General features: G+C 41.1%; 1 protein-coding gene across 1 annotated transcript in view; it reads right to left on the bottom strand.

The window, feature by feature from the left end:
* PDE4B (phosphodiesterase 4B) overlaps positions 1-19,264 on the bottom strand; it is a 415,540-nt gene that overhangs the window by 348,534 nt on the left and 47,742 nt on the right. The window contains exons 2-3 of the mRNA XM_075936176.1: positions 13,599-13,708; positions 9,403-9,638 (exon numbers count right to left, since the gene is read on the bottom strand). Of these exons, the coding sequence (XP_075792291.1) occupies positions 9,403-9,638; positions 13,599-13,640 (278 nt within the window). The 5' untranslated portion in view covers positions 13,641-13,708. The remainder of the gene's footprint in view (positions 1-9,402; positions 9,639-13,598; positions 13,709-19,264) is intronic.

Raw genomic sequence — 19,264 nt, 5'->3', positions numbered from 1 at the left:
ACCAGGGATGTAGCCCCTTACTGTGACTTTGTGTATTGACTCTAGCCAGTGGGCCAGTGAGCCCTGCTTTAAAGGGCCAGCGAGCCTGTCTATTTAACTGGTTCTAGCTGTACAACCCATCGGGGCCAGGCTACAGCCTGGGATAGAGCACGCAGGGCTGTAGCTGCGAAACTAGGGACAGGGCCATGTAGAGGCTGCTCAGCAGCTCACAAGGCAGGGCAGCTGCCCCACATACAGCTCCTCCCCAGAGCAGCCACTGCGTGGTCCTGCTGAGAAGATGGACGGGCCTCAAATTCATGGTGCACACCCGTGCCAACATACACCTAGAGGGAACCATCATGTGCTGTACTCTCTCATATAGTGCCATTGAGAACACTTACAGAGAGAAGAGTCTTCTTTACAGCCTTTGCTATGAGCCAGCTGGCTCAGACACTGAGCCCCAGAAGTTCCAGGTTCATTTCCACCTGCAGATAACCGGGGTCTGTTGGCATTATACCTTCAGTGTGCTGAACACTTATCTTCACTGTAGGGTTAACTTGGGTGATAGGTGCTCTGGTGTAAACAGTCACACTGTAAAGCTTTACCCATCTCACTCTGGTTTCATTGGTGCTGCATTAAGACTTCTGGGGGCATATCTATGTCTGTGTTATGCTGATGGCTGTATGATTCTTTCCGAGGCTATGTCTACACTGCATTCCTCTTTCAAGAGAGGAATGTAAATGCAGCTGAGCGAAATTGCAAATGAACCGCGGATTTGAATTTCCCGCACTTCATTTGCATAATCACGTCCGGGCGCTTTTTCGAAAGAAAAAACGTAATCTAGATGGGTTATTTCGGGAAAAAACCCTTCTTAAAAGGTTCCTAAAACCCTTAAAAGGGTTATTTCAAAAGAATGTTTTTTTTCAAAATACCCTATTTTGAAAGAAAAAAACGCAGTCTAGACAGGGGTTATTTCGAAAAAACCCTTCTTTCGAAATAACCCTTTTAAGGGTTTTAGGAACCTTTTAAGAAAGGTTTTTTTCAAAATAAGCTGTCTAAGACTGCGTTTTTTCTTTCAAAATAGAGTATTTCGAAAAAGCGCCCGGACGCGATTATGCAAATGAAGTGCAGGAAATTCAAATCCGTGCTTCATTTGCAATTTCGCTCAGCTGCATTTGCATTCCTCTCTTGAAAGAGGAATGCAGTGTAGATATACCCGTAGTGAAAAAAAGGAGACTTGTCTGTCCCTCTGAGCTCACAGGGGAAATTGTAGGAAGGCACAGGAGGATTATCAGCATACAAGTAATTTAGCCAGCATCCTGACTGCAAAGCAGGCAGGCTACCAATCTGAATAAAAACCTCATTTGGGCTTTAGCCAATAACCCAAGTGAGCCAATAAGCCCATGTTCAAAGCACCACAAAAACCACATTTTTGCATGTGTAGATAGGCAAGGTTTTAGAAGCAACACAAAAGGAAGAGCCCAAGTTAGGACATATTTCACTGTAGTTATCTGTTCTTGTCCCTTGTTGAAAAGGAGAAAGTGAGTAAGTGTTATTTATTCCATCACATTACAAGAACCAGGAATTAATAGGCAGCAAATTTGAAACAAATAGATGGAAGTACTTCTTCACACAATGCACAGTCAAACTATGCAACTTGTATCCAGGAGACATTGTGAAGGCCAAAACTATTACAGGGTTCAAAAAAATAACTAGATAAGCTCATGGAGGACAAATCCATCAATGGCTATTAGCCAAGATGGACAGGGATGCAACATACAACCCCTTGTTCTGAGTGTCCTTACCTTCTGACTGCCAGAAGCCAGGAGTCCGGTTTTGAACCGGACGGTCCACTATTTGAGCTTTCTGTTCGGGATACAAATTGAGAAAATATAAATGAGAAAATGTAAATGTCCTGTATTTTCTAAATAAGCTGTAATGTAGATTGTGATGTAACGTCAAGTGTGTCCGGTATTTTTGTTGAAACCATCTGGAAACCCTAGATGATAGAGGAAGGATCATTCAACTATCACCAGTCTGTTCATTCCTTCTGAAGCATCTTGCATTGGCCACTATCAGTGGACAGGTTATTGGGCTAGATGGACTGTAGATCAGTATGGCGATTCTTATATCTGGAAAAAACTCTTAAAGTACTAGTCCTGGAGCCCATAAAATTCAGGGTTCTCAAAACTAACCACTGGTTAGTTCAGCATTTGCCCTCTTTGTCGTCTACTTACACCATAGCCTCAAATAGGCTTTATTATACTCAGTGTCCTTGAAGCCAGCAACTCTCCTACTAGGCCTCATACAGACAGACAAAAGACCATGTACTCTATTCATCCATTGCCTTTAACTGCTATCTCCAGCAAACCCTTATGAAGTCTTTTGAACAACATCCTGAACAAAGTCCTGTATGTTTACATGTCTATGCAGGGCTTCTAAGCAGAGTTTCATTTTGAGTACTGCATTTCCTAAACTCTTTTGCCACAGCATCAAACAACTAACTACTGCGTAAAGATAACTCTAATCATATTGAGTAAGTCACAACAAATGCCTACTTTATTCTTTTGAGGACTGTGAAGACACAAAAGATGCCTGAGTGCTCAAGCTAAATTCACGGAATAATCTAAGCAAACAATTTCTGAAGTCTACAGGTTCATGATCACAATATTTCCTGGGATGTAAATGGATTAGCGGTCCCTGACAAATAGAATGTGTGGAGTTGAGGAGTGATAACACACTCCTGCAGAGACACATCCAGTCTCCCAGAGACTGAGTTATCTTTTTCCAGTCAGTGACCCAGACTGAGAATTTAAGATTGAGAATCTGCTCAAAGAGAAAGCTTGTTTCTTTCCTACCATCCAGGACTGAGACCCTCAAAGAACTTAGACTCTCAAGAACTTATCAAGATCTCCAGACATGATGAAAACACTTGCACAGAGGAAGGGCAGAATTTTGAATTTCTGCCTCTGGGTTGAGAATTTTCACTAAAGCTTTCTTAGGGTGCATCTACATATCACCCTTATCTCGAAATAAGCTATGCTATTTATTTCAAATCCCTTAACTCCTGTGGAATGAGGGTTACAGGGATGCCGGAACAGCGCACCCGGATGCATTTAAAAACACAGAATTGCTATTTTGGGATACTTCCAGTATCCCAAAATAGCCCCTCTGTCTAGACGTAGGTTTTAAGGCTAGGGCACATAATGGAAGCCTGAGACGTTTTACACAGGGACTAAGTTTGATTCTACAGTATAACTCTACGTGAGGCAATCAAGGCTGTAGAGCAACTAATAGAACCCTATCAGAAAATGCGAGAAAAGTGCATATAAAACCCATTGTGATAAATAAAGGTAGGCCCAACTCTAAAAAGGTGAGAGGGGAAGAAAGGTTCCCCTGAAACACCAGGTGTTCTGAATTAGGGTTTTGAATCATGACTATTAATACAACGCAGCAGCACCAACATTTCTTTTGGGTCTCTACATGGGTATTTAAAATACAAGTTGGAAATAAGAAGCTAGCAATTTTCCAGTCACCCGTTAGAAGAGATTTTTTAAAAGAATTGGCATGTCAATGCTAATTACTAACTTTTTCTATAGGCTTATCATTCTAGAAGAAAAGCAGATATTCTGATACCACACACATCAAGTGTATACATCAATTTCACTGTATTGGAAGAAAGGTGCAGCAATGCCCCCTTGTGTTGTAAAGAAAAGCGATCACAAACTAATGAGAATTCTTTTTATTTGTCTTTGGTTTAAACCATCTATAAACAACATTCTGAGCCCAAGGTTAATTCATTCTTAAAAACACCACATATGAATAATCCCCCATTTTCTCTTTCAAGTTAAAAGCTGTTTATAAATGTATCATATGGGACAATCTAAAGAATACTCAGAAAGGGGAAGTCAACACCTTCACATTCAACAGGTTCAATCCATCTGAAATCAAAGCTAATTTCTAGTAATTTTACCAAGTTGTTACTCAACCAATTTTTGCAGTTATTGTGCAAAAATTCTTCATAACACCCACTTCCATTCGGTGTTGCTCCTGAATCACCACTCTTCAGGTTGGAGAGTGACACCATGTTCAGAATGGCAACTCAGCTTTGAGGAAAGATGTTGGGTACAGCACTGAGCATGCTCATGGAGTGCTCTAAACAGGATGATTAGAGATGAATCCAAATTGAAACACCAGTTCTGAACAACTCTGAACTTTAAACCCAGATCCACACTTTGAGAAAGTTCAGATCCACATGTGAACTCTGCAGCTGACACTCAAAATCCTTTATCTGAAACACACCTGAACTCTTAAAAAAATTATGATCCAGAGGTCAATTCCATCTCTAGGATAAAAGGCAGGGTAGATTTCTCCTCTACTAACAGCTTCAATCTTAAACAAAAGACAGAACTATGTAGCACTTTAAATACTAACAAGATGGTTTATTAGGTGATGAGCTTTCATGGGCCAGACCCACTTCCTCAGATCAATATGTGGAAGAAAATCGGCACAACCATATATACCAAAGTGATACAATCAAAAAAAGTGAACGCATGTAAAACTGACAAATCAAATTTTAGAACACAATGGAGGTGAGGGGGGAAGATAAGTTTCTATGAGGTAGTGACATAGGGGTGATAATAGGGGAAGTTTCTGTGAGGTAATGACATTAAGGGAGATAATTGGAGAAGCTGTCTTTGTAATGGGTGAGATAATTAGAGTCTTTGTTTAGACCCATACATAAAGTGTCAAATGTAACCATGAATGACAATTCTGAAGCTTCTCGTAGAAGTCTGGAGTTAAAGTCTCTTTGAAGCAATATGCATGTTTTAAGGTCATTGAGGGAATGGTCAGTCTGGCTGAAATGGCAAGCAACAGCTTTCTCTCTGTGAGAGAGTCTTATGTCTGTTTTGTGTGCATTGATTCTTTGGCGAAGTATCTGAGAAGTTTGTCCAATGTACATAGCAGACGGACACTATAGGCACATGATGGCATAAATTATATTTCTGGATGAACAGGAATGTGTGTTCTTGATCTTGTAATAGGCATGGTTAGGTCCAATAATGGTGTCAGCAGAGTAAATATGTGGACAAAGCTGGCACCAGGGTTTGTTGCCAGGGAAAGTTCCAGGGTTGGTATTAGTGTGGTATGTCCTGTAGTTGTAAGAAAGAATCATCCTGAGGTGGTTAGGTGGTTGTTTATAGGAGACTATGGGTCTGTCTTCCAGAGCCTCTCGGAGGGTAGTATCCTGTTCCAGTACAGGTTGTAGTTTATTGATAATGTGTTGGATGGGTTTAAGTTGGGGGCTATAGGTGATGACAAGTGGTGTTCTATTGCTGGTTTTCCTGGGTCTGTCTTGAAGTAGATGGTTTCTGGGTATTCGTCTTGCTCTTTTGATTTGTTTTTTTATTTCTCCAGGTGGGTAATTGAGGTTTAAAAATGCTTGGTAGAGATCCTGAAGTTTCTGGTCTCTGTCAGAGGGATTAGAGCAAATGCGATTGTATCTAAGGGCTTGGCTATAGACGATGGTTAGCATAGTGTGTCCTGGATGGGAGCTGGAGGCATGTAGGTAACTGGAGGAGTCAGTGGGTTTTCTGTAGAGAGTGGTGTCTAATTTACCACTGGTGATTTGTACTGTGGTGTCCAGGAAATGGATCTCTCGTGTAGAATGGTCCAAGATGAGATTGACGGTGGGGTGTAGGTTGTTAAATTTAACACTTTATGTATGGATCTAAACAAAAACTCTAATGATCTCACCCATTACAAAGATAGCTTCCCCAATTATCTCCTCTAATGTCATTACCTCACAGAAACTTCCCCTATTATCACCCCTATGTCATTACCTCACAGACACTATAACCTTCCCCCCCTCACCCCCATGCGTTCTTTTTTTGATTTATCACTTTGGTATATATGGTCGTGCCAATTTTCTTCCACAAATTGATCTGAGGAAGTGAGTCTGGCCCATGAAAGCTCATCACCTAATAAACCATCTTGTTAGTCTTTAAAGTGCTACATAGTTCTGTCTTTTGTTTCAGTTAGACCAGACTAACATGGCTGCATGTCTATCACAGCTTCAATCTTGTGTGCTATATTGCAGTACCTCTTGAGTTTGGCCCATCTACCCCTCTGCAGATAGAGGCAGAGAGAGGAATAGGCTGAATTTGAGTAACACCAAGACCTCATGTTGTAATGCCCAGAGCAGGAACACGGGTGGGTTAATTTTCCAACTCCTGCCCCTCAAACTCACTTTTCAAAACCCATGCTATACACATGTGTATGCTGATGTAGCAAAAGCTATTTTATTTGCTACCTGACCACAACCTATAATTTCATCCCTGCACCTCTCCTGTGAAATCTACTAAAAATTTCCATGCCAAAATTGTAGCCTTAATCATGACCAACCAAGAGCTTGACCATTTTGCTTATATATTGTACCTATTCCACCATTCTTCATTTTTCTTTCTGGTTTTTTGTGTATTACAAGCTCTTGAGGGTAGGGATTGTTCTTTTTATATGTATATAGAATTTAGCACATTATGCTGGGTGACAAATTATTAAACCTAATTAGTAGTCACAGATGATGGTGGTACAAAGGTTGTTCCTTGCTGGTTCATACTTTCTTTAAGTTTCGATATCAAAAGGCTGCATTACACTACTCCAGAAAACGACGTGTTGCTCTGAATTTTAATAAGAAATAGAGAGTGTTAAAATTGATTATATTCAAAGGCATACGCTAATGTGAGTGAGCTCAGTTAAGACAACAATGCTTATTTGAGAAGAATGTGACAGACAGGCACCATTATTTAGCTTCAGGTACTTATCACTGTGGCTGTCATAGTAGCAATAATCTTTTTGGGCCCACTGTTATTTGAACTAAACGGGCAAAATTCAGTCCTGACATAACAAGGTACTCCCCATTGACTTCTATAAGTTCAATCAACAAATGGCAGAGCCTGAGTTTGATCCAGTATGTTTTATGCATCTTACTCTGACCCTACATTGAAAAGGCTTCAAGTACTAGACAACATAAATTGCATAATGCAGTGAAATGAAAACACATTTTCTTTCCTAGAGTCATAAGAAGTTGTACAGATGAAAAGAAGTAGGATAAAGGAGAGATGAGGTGCTACAGCAGAGCACATTAATCATGAAAAATTATGCCTGTGGTTTTAATGCCTTTCAAATACATTTGTAAAGAATGGGATTTATTCTTTTACATTTCTCCAGAGTAAATCTTTGGTTTACCAGCATAAGATTTATCAAAGCCTAAAAGATATTTACATATTCAATGTTGCGTTTGAGGATCTTCCACAAGACCCAGAGACTTTGCATTTGAAAACAAAATATGTCATGATGGCAGGAAAATAACCAACTTTCATCCTTTGGCTGAAACCAAGTACAGAAAGATTGACCAAAATTTGAGAAAGTACAAGCATATGAAAAGAGAGCTTTATAATGGAAGTGGAGTTGCAACAATGGGTAGATGACTTATTGATCATTAATTTGCAAGGTACAGCAGAGGAACATCCCTTGCAGCTGCATGTGAAAGTTTAAACTCTAATTCTTGACTCTCAATATATTCCAGAGTAGGCCAACAGTTATCAGACATCAACATTTCTAACCCATCTATGTTTTAAATTAGTGTTACTAATTTTTAAAATAGATGTGAATACCGCACGGTCCAGTAACCCACTAGACTGGAACTCAGTGGGTAAATGAGCCATATAAAAAACAAAAAACAGTAAAAAAACAGAAGGCAGAGATAAATAAATCTGAATGTAAGAAGCTCAGCTGGCTCTTTGGAGCCAAAACTAATTCATACACATAGATTTCATGACCAATTCAGACTCCCCACATATCACTAGTGTGGTTAGACAGCTCTTTATGGACACTTCCAGTGGTCAGTCTTTCTTTCATGAATACCATTAGGGAGCAGCTATGAGATGGGAAGCCGCAATTCTCCAGGTGAAGCTTTGTCAGGTGTCCTGGGATGTTCACATACATTGTTCCTCTTCTTTACCAAGGAATTAGAGCACATCCTTTCAATATCAAGCTGGGTTCTAGCTAAGAGACACACCTATTTGATATCTGCCTCCCACTACAATGTTAAACAGTTAATCAGTAAGCATGCAGCTTACTTGTATGCTCCCTGGTTACCAAGCCCTTGCTATTAAATTCTGCCGGTATCCAGTAGCGTCAGGTCAGAGCAGCTGTGGAGGAGCCGGCAGACCAGGTGGTAGGACCCCACAGATGTTAACTGTTTTAATATTCCTTACTCCCAACAAAGATTTTGTCAGTTAAACAAGTAACAAAACATTAAGTTATAATTGGCATACCTAGTTTCCAGAATGATACTAACACCCCCCTCAATTTCTCATCACAAGACTAGATTATAAATCACACCTCAGTGAGCACAGGGGAAGAAACAGAAAGGAAACTTTAATGAACAGAAGGCTGTAAAGATAAGAGCTCTTGACTAGAGGTGACTAATTTTATTTTCCATAAAACAAGTCCCTTAATGTTGGATTTCAAAGTCTCTTAAACCTCAAAACCAGAAAGATCCTACTGCTTACATAAAATAACTTCTGACGGTCATTTCTAACATAGGGTATGTCTACACTACCCCGCTAGTTCGAACTAGCGGGGTAATGTATGCATACCGCACTTGCTAATGAAGCCCGGGATTTGAATTTCCCGGGCTTCATTAGCATAAGCGGGGAGCCGCCATTTTTAAATCCCCGCTGCTTCGAACCCCGTGTAGCGCGGCTACACGGGGCTCGAACTAGGTAGTTCGGACTAGGGTGCCTATTCCGAACTACCGGTACACCTCGTTTCACGAGTACCGGTAGTTCGGAATAGGACCCTAGTCCGAACTACCTAGTTCGAGCCCCGTGTAGCCGCGCTACACGGGGTTCGAAGCAGCGGGGATTTAAAAATGGCGGCTCCCCGCTTATGCTAATGAAGCCCGGGAAATTCAAATCCCGGGCTTCATTAGCAAGTGCGGTATGCATACATTACCCCGCTAGTTCGAACTAGCGGGGTAGTGTAGACATACCCATACAGGCAATCCTGCAGTTACGTATTTATAAGCATTTTTACTACTCTGCTATATTTAAACCAAAGAATTTTTTTTACAGTTGTTCAACCCACACAGTGTAATAAAAGTTAGTAATTTCATCAGCCGAATATTAAGTTACCACCACAAAATCAAAATTCACAACACTTGTAGTAGAGAGATAGGAAACAACTGCAATATATCTCAGATATCATAATGTGGTACTGGTTGATAAATGCTGATTTTAGAATTTTAACCTTTATATCCCCTTCCTTCCCTCCCCACCCTCCCCCAAAAAACTTGAGGGCTTGTTTTAAAAAAGCCAAACACATACAACAGTATTTTAAAAATCTGAAACAATTTACCAGTCCTGGTAAGTGGTGATGGCAATACTTGGTGGTGTCAGCAAAGGCAAAGTTGTTGGTCTAGAGATGATGTCTCCGTCAGGTGTCTTAGCTCTCTCACTTTGTCTCTGAGACAATGGTGGTAACTGCAAATTACATGAGCAACACCTTCTTCCTCTCCAGAGATCTATGCCGAGGGTATTACTAGAAGTACTGTATGACTTGCTCAGGCCACATTCTAAGTAATCTTTAGCAATCTGAAAGAGAAAATTCATCAAAATTATGCAAATACATTTTTTCACAAGGAAAGAATACTAGAAATTAATTTAATTTCATAAATATTTGGTATTTTGGAGAATAGAACTAATCACAAAATTGATGTTTATTCTTCACTTACAGAAAAATTTAACTACTATCATATTACAACCTTTTGTGAACATTTGCAATTCACATATGAAATTGACAGAATACCTACAAACTAGAATTAATTCTTCAATTCTGTAAGTTGAACTTAAGCAGGAATGTTCCAAAGCTGAACAGGCCACATCACATGGCAAACTTTCAAAATTTAAATTTTCCTATAAAAAGGTCCATTCAATGTTCATCCAAAATACCACCGTTTTCTATACACCATAAATTCATGAATTGCCAGTTAGCTCCCTTCTCTGAGAATCATCATAGCTCACCACGCTTTGCATTATTTATATCAAATACGGAAGATAAAGACCTCAAAGTTTGTGCTATGACCGGAATCACCCATGATCTACTATTTGGGACAGATTCCCAGCTGAGAAACCTTAAAATGATGTGGGCAACTCTCAAGAGAAAATTTCTAATCAGCAATGGTCTTGCTTTCAAACTTCTACTGGTTTGACTCCCAAGTATCACTAAGTCCTAGAAGCTAGTTTCCATCCTTTCATAGCTAAGCCAGAAGTATTTCTGGGTTAGAAATCAGACCTGCCTCAAATCTGGAACACCTTGAAAGTTCTAGGGCATTCTGACCTGAGGTTTTGATTCAGAACTGTAAATAATAAATTGAATCACATGCAAAACATGAAATCTAGGTTCAAATTTTGAACCTTTCAAAAATTTAATAATATTTAGAGCTGTAACACTGATTACCATCCATCTCTAATTCTTAGAAACTTCAAGGAAAAAAAATCACATGATGCTATTCCCCTCTATGCAGAAATTGACCATACTTGGGTTGCAAGACACTACCTTTTCACCATGCCAGTGGATTCCATTAAGATTTTCCATGACCAGCTCAGATGGCAAATACATGCTCTATAGCAAATTCTGTGGTAGTTGTGTGTACTCTTTGCATCTAAAGTGAAAGGCAATCACATACTATCAAAATGTCTTTGGTAAAGAAATTCTTTCATTAAACAGTTCACGCTTTTAGCAAAGTGTGAGTTGTATAATGAAAGAATTCCTTTATCAAAGACATTTTGATAGGGTCTTGTGAATGGTAGGAGATACTATCTTAAAATCTCCAGCCACCTCTTTGACTTACAGCATTCAATATCTAATTTTCTGCATGATCAGCTTAAGATTCTATGAAGCAGTGTGCATGATCGATGCTCTTTCTAACTGTAGTCTGGCTTATACTAATCAGAGTACTCTTAATATGCCTTTCTTGACTGTTCAATTCTTGCTCTCAGAAGGATGTTAGTGGGCAATTGCATATGCAGCAACCATACTCCATCCAGATCAAAAGCACCACTGCCACTTGGATCATGGACAGATTGATCATTACAGCAAGGGAACTTGTGGCTGAAGAGGGAAAGATTGCATCCGTAAGCCCAGATGCTTGCAGCTCCAAGCAAGAGAATACAGACCTGGAAAAGGATCAACTTCAGCTAGCTATGGAAAAACGGCCCCAACAGAACATAATCTGGTAAGTGATGCCAGACCCCATATACCTACCGACTGGATGGCCCAGCCTATACTATTTCCTCACTTTGAGGAGATGACCTGGGGTGTGTTGTGTGTTTGAACATGCTTTTGAAATGGGATGTGAGCTGCTCCAGGTGGGGCAGGAGGGCATAGTACAGCATCTGATTCAAATACCATCAGGAACAAAGTCCCTCTTGATGATCAGGAAAATGGACAGGAGGAACCCACAACTCTTGCAGAAGCGTCGGAAAGATTTGGTCTACTGTGGCCCCATAAGATTGATGGGTGACTCTAGGTATGTTTACTGGGGGTTTACATCTGTTTATTGTTTTAATAAGGTTTTTTTCAGTAATGCTTTTACATTAAGAATAAGTGTGCTTCCTAAGAAAGTGCTGTGTGAGATAACATGTAACTTCTGGCAATGCACTGTTCCTAGTCCTCGGAGAGAAAGCAAGACAGATAATTGATCTCTCTTAAAACTGGTCTTACAACTCCTGATCAGAGGAGAATGAGACAAGGGTACCTGCCCAGAGGCAAGTTATCACTGGAGGCCTGATTGGAACTCCTGGTGTGAACCACAGAGAGGGAAACACAGGTGAAGTTCTATGATAAAAGGCATTGGCTTGACAGTACTGGTGACGGAAGGTGACAGAGCCACTGAATGGCAAGCTCTAGACACTTGTCAACCACTGCACTCTGTGTAAAGTGGAAGAGAGAGTCTTCTGTGGCTGGCAGAGGCAGTTCAATCACCAGGACCAGTTCTTGGCCTCCTTAATGAGTTGCTAAGTAGTACCGAGCTGTAAAACATGGTGGAGAATTCATGATGTGAGAGCAGGAACCGAACCCCATCAAACTCATCTTATGGAAGGGATCAGGAGCGGACTGGCAATCAAAACAGGCCTGGGAACAGCCCTCCCCATGACGTCACCCTTGCATGCCCCTCAAAACTCGCTCCCTTTCCCTGCATCACGTCCGGCACGCAGCACAAGAGTCGGGTCAGGCTCCGTGCGCTGCATAAAGCATGGATGCAGAGCCACTCGGAGCGCGGGGCAATGGAGGCCCATCATGGGTAGATATGACAGCCCACCGGGAAATTCCCAGTATCTCACCGGTCCAGTTCGCCCCTGGAGGGGATTACCAAATTTCCATCAGACAGAAACATTTAGCCTTAGATTCAAACAGGTGACCTACAGGTGAGCAGTTCTGTATCTCTTTTGCGCTGTCCTAATGGCAGCTAGTTCCCCAACAGATACCATTTTAAGTCCGGGTCATTTTAATGCGTTTACACATTCTCTCTATATATGCATAATACATGTAGATACATGCGCATGAGAGAGAGAGAGAGAGAGAGAGAGAGAGAGAGAGAGAGAAAATAAATACATTAAAATTGCCCTCTTAGATTTATACTTATTGGGGAATTGGCTATATTGAGGACAATGCTAATGGTGGGGAGAGCAGGCCAACAGGACAGAAACAGGGCAGCTGCCATGGGGCACAGTAAATCAGAAGGGCCTGGGGCTCCCAGCCACCACCACTACTGTAACAGCAGTGCCAGCCGGAGCCTCAAAACCACTTAAATTGCTACTGAAGCCCCACTTGGTGTACTCCAGGCGGCTTTGAGGGCCGTCCATGCAAAGCTAACTCCAGCCGAGCCCCTTCGACTCATAAGCCACCGTCCCCCTACCTTGCTCAGAGGCCCAGCGAGTTTGTCAGCTCCACTGGTGGGGAGAGAGAAGCAGTCAGGCTCGGCTGCTGGTATTAGAGTGGAGTGATACCAAGCATGTAACATTATATAAAAATTGCAGCAAGCTACATGAAGTGCTAGGTTTCATACTTTCATTGTACCTTTCTATAAAAATGAAAAATCACCTAATGCGTAAAGATCCCAAGCTGTAACAAACGAGGCAATTACTGCTGTGATTCTCATTGCCATAATTACAAACTGATGCATTTCTTGTGAGACTAGGAACTGTAATTTAATTAATAAAGGATTATTGTGGCAAAGGGAGTAGAGGGGACAGAAACACCAGCACATGGAATATTACGAAACCCCAGTAGTGAGTGCTGTAAAAATGCTACAAATACATGTGTTTTTTTAAATCAATTGACCGTACTCTCTTCTCACTTCCACTACTATAATGTATGAGTAATTCCAAGAAATACAAGTCGCTCCAGTGTAAAGCCAGTCTATGTGAAACGAGGATAAGGCTGTGTGCTCTGTTCTGAAAACACAAACACACACACACACACACACACACACACACACACACACACACACACGAATGAATAAACCTTGACTTAAACCGACAACAACTTACATCGTCTGCTGTAACCGTCATGACACTTCTGCTTTTCTTCATTATAGAGATGAAAAATGCACTTGTTTGTGCCAACCACTCTTGTTCAATCCAATTTTTCCCCAGTCAACCTACAAGAAAAAGTGGGAAGCCTTTGTATTCTTGAGTTAATAAGCTAGATTGCTGATTGGTAACAGTTAGCAGGCTTACAGCTAACAGTGTTTTCACAAAATGCTCTTCAGAAGTCCAAGCATAAGGATGCTAAGTGCAAAATTACATAAAAGCATAAGACTCCATTTGTAAAATAATAATTTAATTAGCAATGAGATCATTTTAAAAAAAATCAGTGTTCTCGCAGTTTGGGAACATAAGTTTTGTAACTATTTTAGTAATAGGACCAAATTGACCTTGCAGTTCATATTTAGTTTAACAAGTCATTACTCAGAAGTTTACTCAGGTTTGAGTAAACTGGCCCCAATTAAAAAAATAAAACAGTAAGAAGACAGCTCTGTATTCATATTTTAATTCATATAGCAACTCTCACAAATATAAAGTCTCTATTCAATATTATATATGCATGCATCACTTCAATACTGCAACCCCCTCTAAGGTAAAAGTATTCAGAAAAAAAATGAAAAATAACTAACCTTATGAAATTGCAGAAGAAGACAGGACTTAATACTTTACTCACCTAGGAATTTGGCCAGAGTGACCAGCAACGTTCTCTCTAATCTCTTCCATCCATGTATGGAATACATTTTTATGTGCACCCAGACATGTGCAAACATGCACCACCAGTAAAAACACAAAACCTAACTGCAGGCCCTCTACTATTCTACTGGGCAGCATTTGAATTTTTCCTGAGTGGACAAACATGTGCACAGCTTCCAGGGAACACTAGTACCAGATATTAAAATCCCTACTCTTTCTTATCAGGAACTGAGTGCTCAGGATAGCTCTGAAAAAGAAAGTCCTTGGTGTTTTTCACAGAACAGTACAGCTATGGAGGAAGCTTCCGCACACTGTCAATATGTCTCTACCCTGGCTTGGAAAGGCTAACTCTGGGGGGAGAGGAGAGCTGAAGGACAATCACTAACTGAGGTCACTGCTGAGACAACCAGAAAAGGGACCAAGCAGTTCAAGTTGTGGTTGTGTTTTTTTATGGTGGAGACTGCTATTGGTTAAATTCCTCTAGAGAGCTAACATCCCTCAAGATGATGAAAGCTTTTAACTACTACCCATTTTTCTCACCTTTAATTTACTGATCCTTAGACTCTCATCTTATACTGAAGTTGTGGGGAGTTCAGACATGTGAAATGAAGCCATAACTGTGGGCCAGGGTCCACAAAAATCACAAACACATAAATTAGGATTAAACCACTGAGAATTACCGTATTTTAGCTAATATAACACGCGGGTTATATTCATTCTTTCAAACCCTGCAGCTTCTCCCCATGGGGTATACTCGGGTACGGGGTACATTTGGGTGCGGGGTACATTCGCTAAAAGACGGTAGGCATTTCTAACATGCTCAGTTGGGACAGCCTCCCCAGGCTATTTCAAAATGCAAAGTACTATTACTTCACAATTCAAAGGCAGATACAAAAATTCCGACAGTGTAACAACTGTGCTCAGATTAAATGCCATTCAGATTCCACCACCTCCACCACACTATTTACAGAAATAATACATAGGAAAAAATCCAAGTTGTTTAAGGGAAATTGTTTCAGGTTAGCAAACAAGAAGTGTTTCATCATAGAGATCTAGAGAGATATTCTATCATGCTACACTGACTGAATGTTCATGCAGCTGCTACTCATGGTATGAGAAACGCAGATATCCTTTTTCTCCTTACAGCAGATCACCCTGCAAAGAACATTAACATGTGGTGCCAGCAATGTAGCTGGGTCTGATACCAGTCCCAGCTGTTACACAAGCACTTCACGCTTCCAGTTGCTTTAATTCCCATAAGGGCTCATAAATCTCTCTCACACACACACACGCTTTCATCATCAGCCAAAGCTTTCAAAGTCCTCAGATCCGTGCCAGACATCCTCATCCATAAGAGCACCAGCACTATCACACATAGTTGAATATTCTTTGCTGCAGCAGCACAGGGGAAGAGCAAAACAAACTGTTTAAAAAGACACTCAGAGCTGAGGGCAGAGGTATTGTACAGACAGAGAGCGAGACCCATCCTGTGGCAGAAGACCAAAAGATACATGTTGAGCAAAGCAAATGAGGCTGAGGTAAGGGTTAGAGCTGCAGAAGGACCACTGACCCAATGGCACAAATTGGAGCATTCTGCTGATTGCAGCACACATGAGGGGCAATGAGATGGGCAGCGTTTAAGAGAACAGCCTGGAGATGAAAGGCTCATATCCCATTAACAACCTAAAAACATCCTGTGATGCCACTACAAATAGTGAGTCAAATGCATTGATGAGGGTATAAATTACATCCTCTTATGCCAAAACAAGCTGTTTGCAACACAAGGGTAATTCATCTCCATGGAGGGCAGATAGTCTTTCTGTTACTGTCATATGGGAGTTCTGCTGCGAACATGGCTTTAATTTCCACTTACGCCCCATACAAATTGTTCTGGTAACAGTCTACAAAACCACTAAATCAACACACCCTCCACCTGCACTACACTTGCATTCTTTCTTACCAGCATTCTCTGGCTTTGGCCCTGTATCCATTCTTTATGCCCATCCTTGCAATTTATGTAGTGGCATCACAACCTAAACCCGGATACCTATGACCTTGCCTAGGGCTACACAAAATCTGTCTAAGTACACAGTTAGGGAATTTTCTCCAATGATTTTTATATAGAAGAATACAATAAGGAAGGACAATTTTATTCTGATACATGCATCTTCAAGTAGTGCCAAGTGGAACACTGAACATTTCTGTCCAAGTTAATTGCATCTACAAATAGATTTAATGGGTATTTTAGTGAAATGAGCTACAGGCTTCTCAGCCTGAATGAAAGTCTTCATGGGGGAAGGGGATGAGGCAGGGGAAGGGGAGGAGGCAGCAGCAAGGGAGTGACATCTCCATGGATTATCCATCTAGGTTCCTTTTTGGCCCCCCATGATTCTGGAGAGTAAGAGATCAGGGCTTCTATTCTGCAGAAAAATATTAGTCTCTCTACCTATAGATTCTATTTCCCACATATTTGGATTGAAAGTGATATAAAAAATAAATTTTTGCACTACAGAGAACCCTGAATTCTATTACAAGCCGTGTTACATTCATAAAAAAGCTCAAGCTATTCATACACCTTATCCAACTGTCCTGTACATCACTAAGAGAAAGTAAATCAATTGCTGAACCATCTGCTCACGACCTCTCTCTGTCTTTACCATGGAAATTAAATTGCAGTAAAGCCCACATATCACAGCACATTGTGATTTAAAAGAAAGGCCAGTATAAGTGATTACCACATCCCATTTTAAAGCACATTGTGCCCCATAGCTAAAAGCCACACCGTGTAGCTAACACCTCAGGGTGACAAAGGCAAGATACGTCATATAAAGCTCTCAATCACACATTCATTTCCAGCTAGCAGCAGGCATTATAGTCAAAAAAGAAGACTCTCTCCTGTCTCATCTGCAGGGCTAGTGATATAATGCCGTGCTGATAAAATGAGAAGTGATTGAAATGTCAGCAAAAGGAGAAATGAAACAGTTGATAATGAAAGGAAGGTGTGGGTGAAAAAGAACCTCTAACAAACTGTGCAATTGATGGAATCACTCCTAAGTAAAGCCAAACAGGTCACATTTTTATTTGAATTTCTTCATAAAACAATATGATGATTAACACGCTTGCTAACAAATAATCAAATCACAAAAGCAAAAGAGAGAGGAAAAAAGAGAGAAGAGCTAACCCTTTCTCCCAGCCCACTGAAATACTTAAACCAAAACACACAACCTTTATTTAAATAGGCAAACCCTTTATACAAGTGGAGAATCAGACAGCCATCACTGCAACATCATGAAAAAAAATCTCTGCAGCTGAAATGTAAGCAGGTAATATCTTAAAAGACTTGGACTTTTCAGCTTAGAAAAGAGGAGACTTAGGGTACGTCTAGACTACATGCCTCTGGCGACAGAGGCATGTAGATTAGGGTACCGGACATAGTAAAATGAAGCGGCGATTTAAATAATCGCCGCTTCATTTAAATTTACATGGCTGCCGCGCTGAGCCAACAAACAGCTGATCAGCTGTTTGTCGGCTCTGCGCGATAGTCTGGACACTCCCCTGCCGACATCAAAGGTATTTGTCGACCACCCAGGTATGCCTCATCCCAGCTGTTTGTCGGCTCAGCGCGGCAGCCATGGAAATTTAAATGAAGCGGCGATTATTTAAATCACTGCTTCATTTTACTATGTCCGGTACCCTAATCTACATGCCTCTGTCGCCAGAGGCATGTAGTCTAGACGTACCCTAAGGGAGGATATGATAGAGGTCTATAAAATCATGACTGGTACAGAAAAAGTGACTAAGGAAGAGTTATTTACCTATTCCCACAATATAAGAACTACAGGTTGTGGTTACAGGAATAAAGGGGGTCTCAGCGCTGGATCTGGTCTAAAGGGAGCTGAAGGCAGGATCCAGGCATAAGAGCCTGCCTTCATAATTCTCCGCAGAAACCCAGCTTGAAAGCAAGACGAACCTCAGCTGCATGGGGGGGCCCCCTGTGTAACAGGAAAAAGGGCAATACAAGGATTGCCTCAGGAGTAGCGTCCTCTCGTAAATTAAGCCACAAAGTACTCTAATTTGGGGCCTTATTGTAAGTTAGGCCATTCAGTTACCCAATCTGCTGCCAGTAAAATACGGCTTCAAAATGCACCATGTAAGGAATCAATAGGTAGGGTCTGGGCAAAAGTAGCTTCTCCATATTAATAAACAAAGAGGTCGGGTCCAGGAAGGGATAATCCTCACTATACTAGGAAACAAAAGGATGGTTCGGAAAGAAAGGGATAGGGCGGGTACCAAGAGAAGGGTAGAGATAAAAGATGCTATAACCATAACTTAGGGCTCACTTGGATGGTCGTGAGGCGGAGGGGAACGAGCGGTCTGGATGCTGTAACCAAATAAATTGCCTCTTACCACTCTGCAGGGCTTCATCCATCATTCGGCCCTGCAACAGGGGGTCACCAAATGAAATTAACAGGCAACAGGTTTAAAACAAACAAAAGGAAGCTTTTCTTCACTCAGCGCACAGTCAACCTGTGGAACTCCTTGCCAGAGGATGCAGTGAAGGCTAGAACTTTAACAGGGCTCAAAAATGAGCTAGATAGCTTCATGGAGTTTAGGTCCATCAATGGCTATTAGCCAGATGGGTAGGAATGGTATTCCTAGCCTCTGTTTCTCTGGAGATGGGTGACACGGGAGGGGTCAAGTGAGGATTATCTGTTGTGATCCCTTCCTCTGGGGCATCTAGTATTGGCCACTGTTGCCAGACAGGTTACTGGGCTAGACTGACCTTTGGTCTGACACAGTATAGCTGTTTTTATGTTCTTATGTTCTAAACACAAATGCTGACTTTTTTAAAATAATATTTTGTGAGGATTTTTATTCTCTCATGTGTAGTTATTTCTGAAGGACCTTAGCCATCTCGTTCTTTGCACAATTATTAAACTAGTGGCTAATTCAATTTTCAGAATTTGAGTTGCAAT

This window comes from Pelodiscus sinensis, chromosome 9, assembly GCF_049634645.1.
Source record: "Pelodiscus sinensis isolate JC-2024 chromosome 9, ASM4963464v1, whole genome shotgun sequence".
Classification (NCBI taxonomy): Eukaryota; Metazoa; Chordata; order Testudines; family Trionychidae; genus Pelodiscus; species Pelodiscus sinensis.
This window is presented reverse-complemented; position numbering and strand designations above follow the sequence as displayed.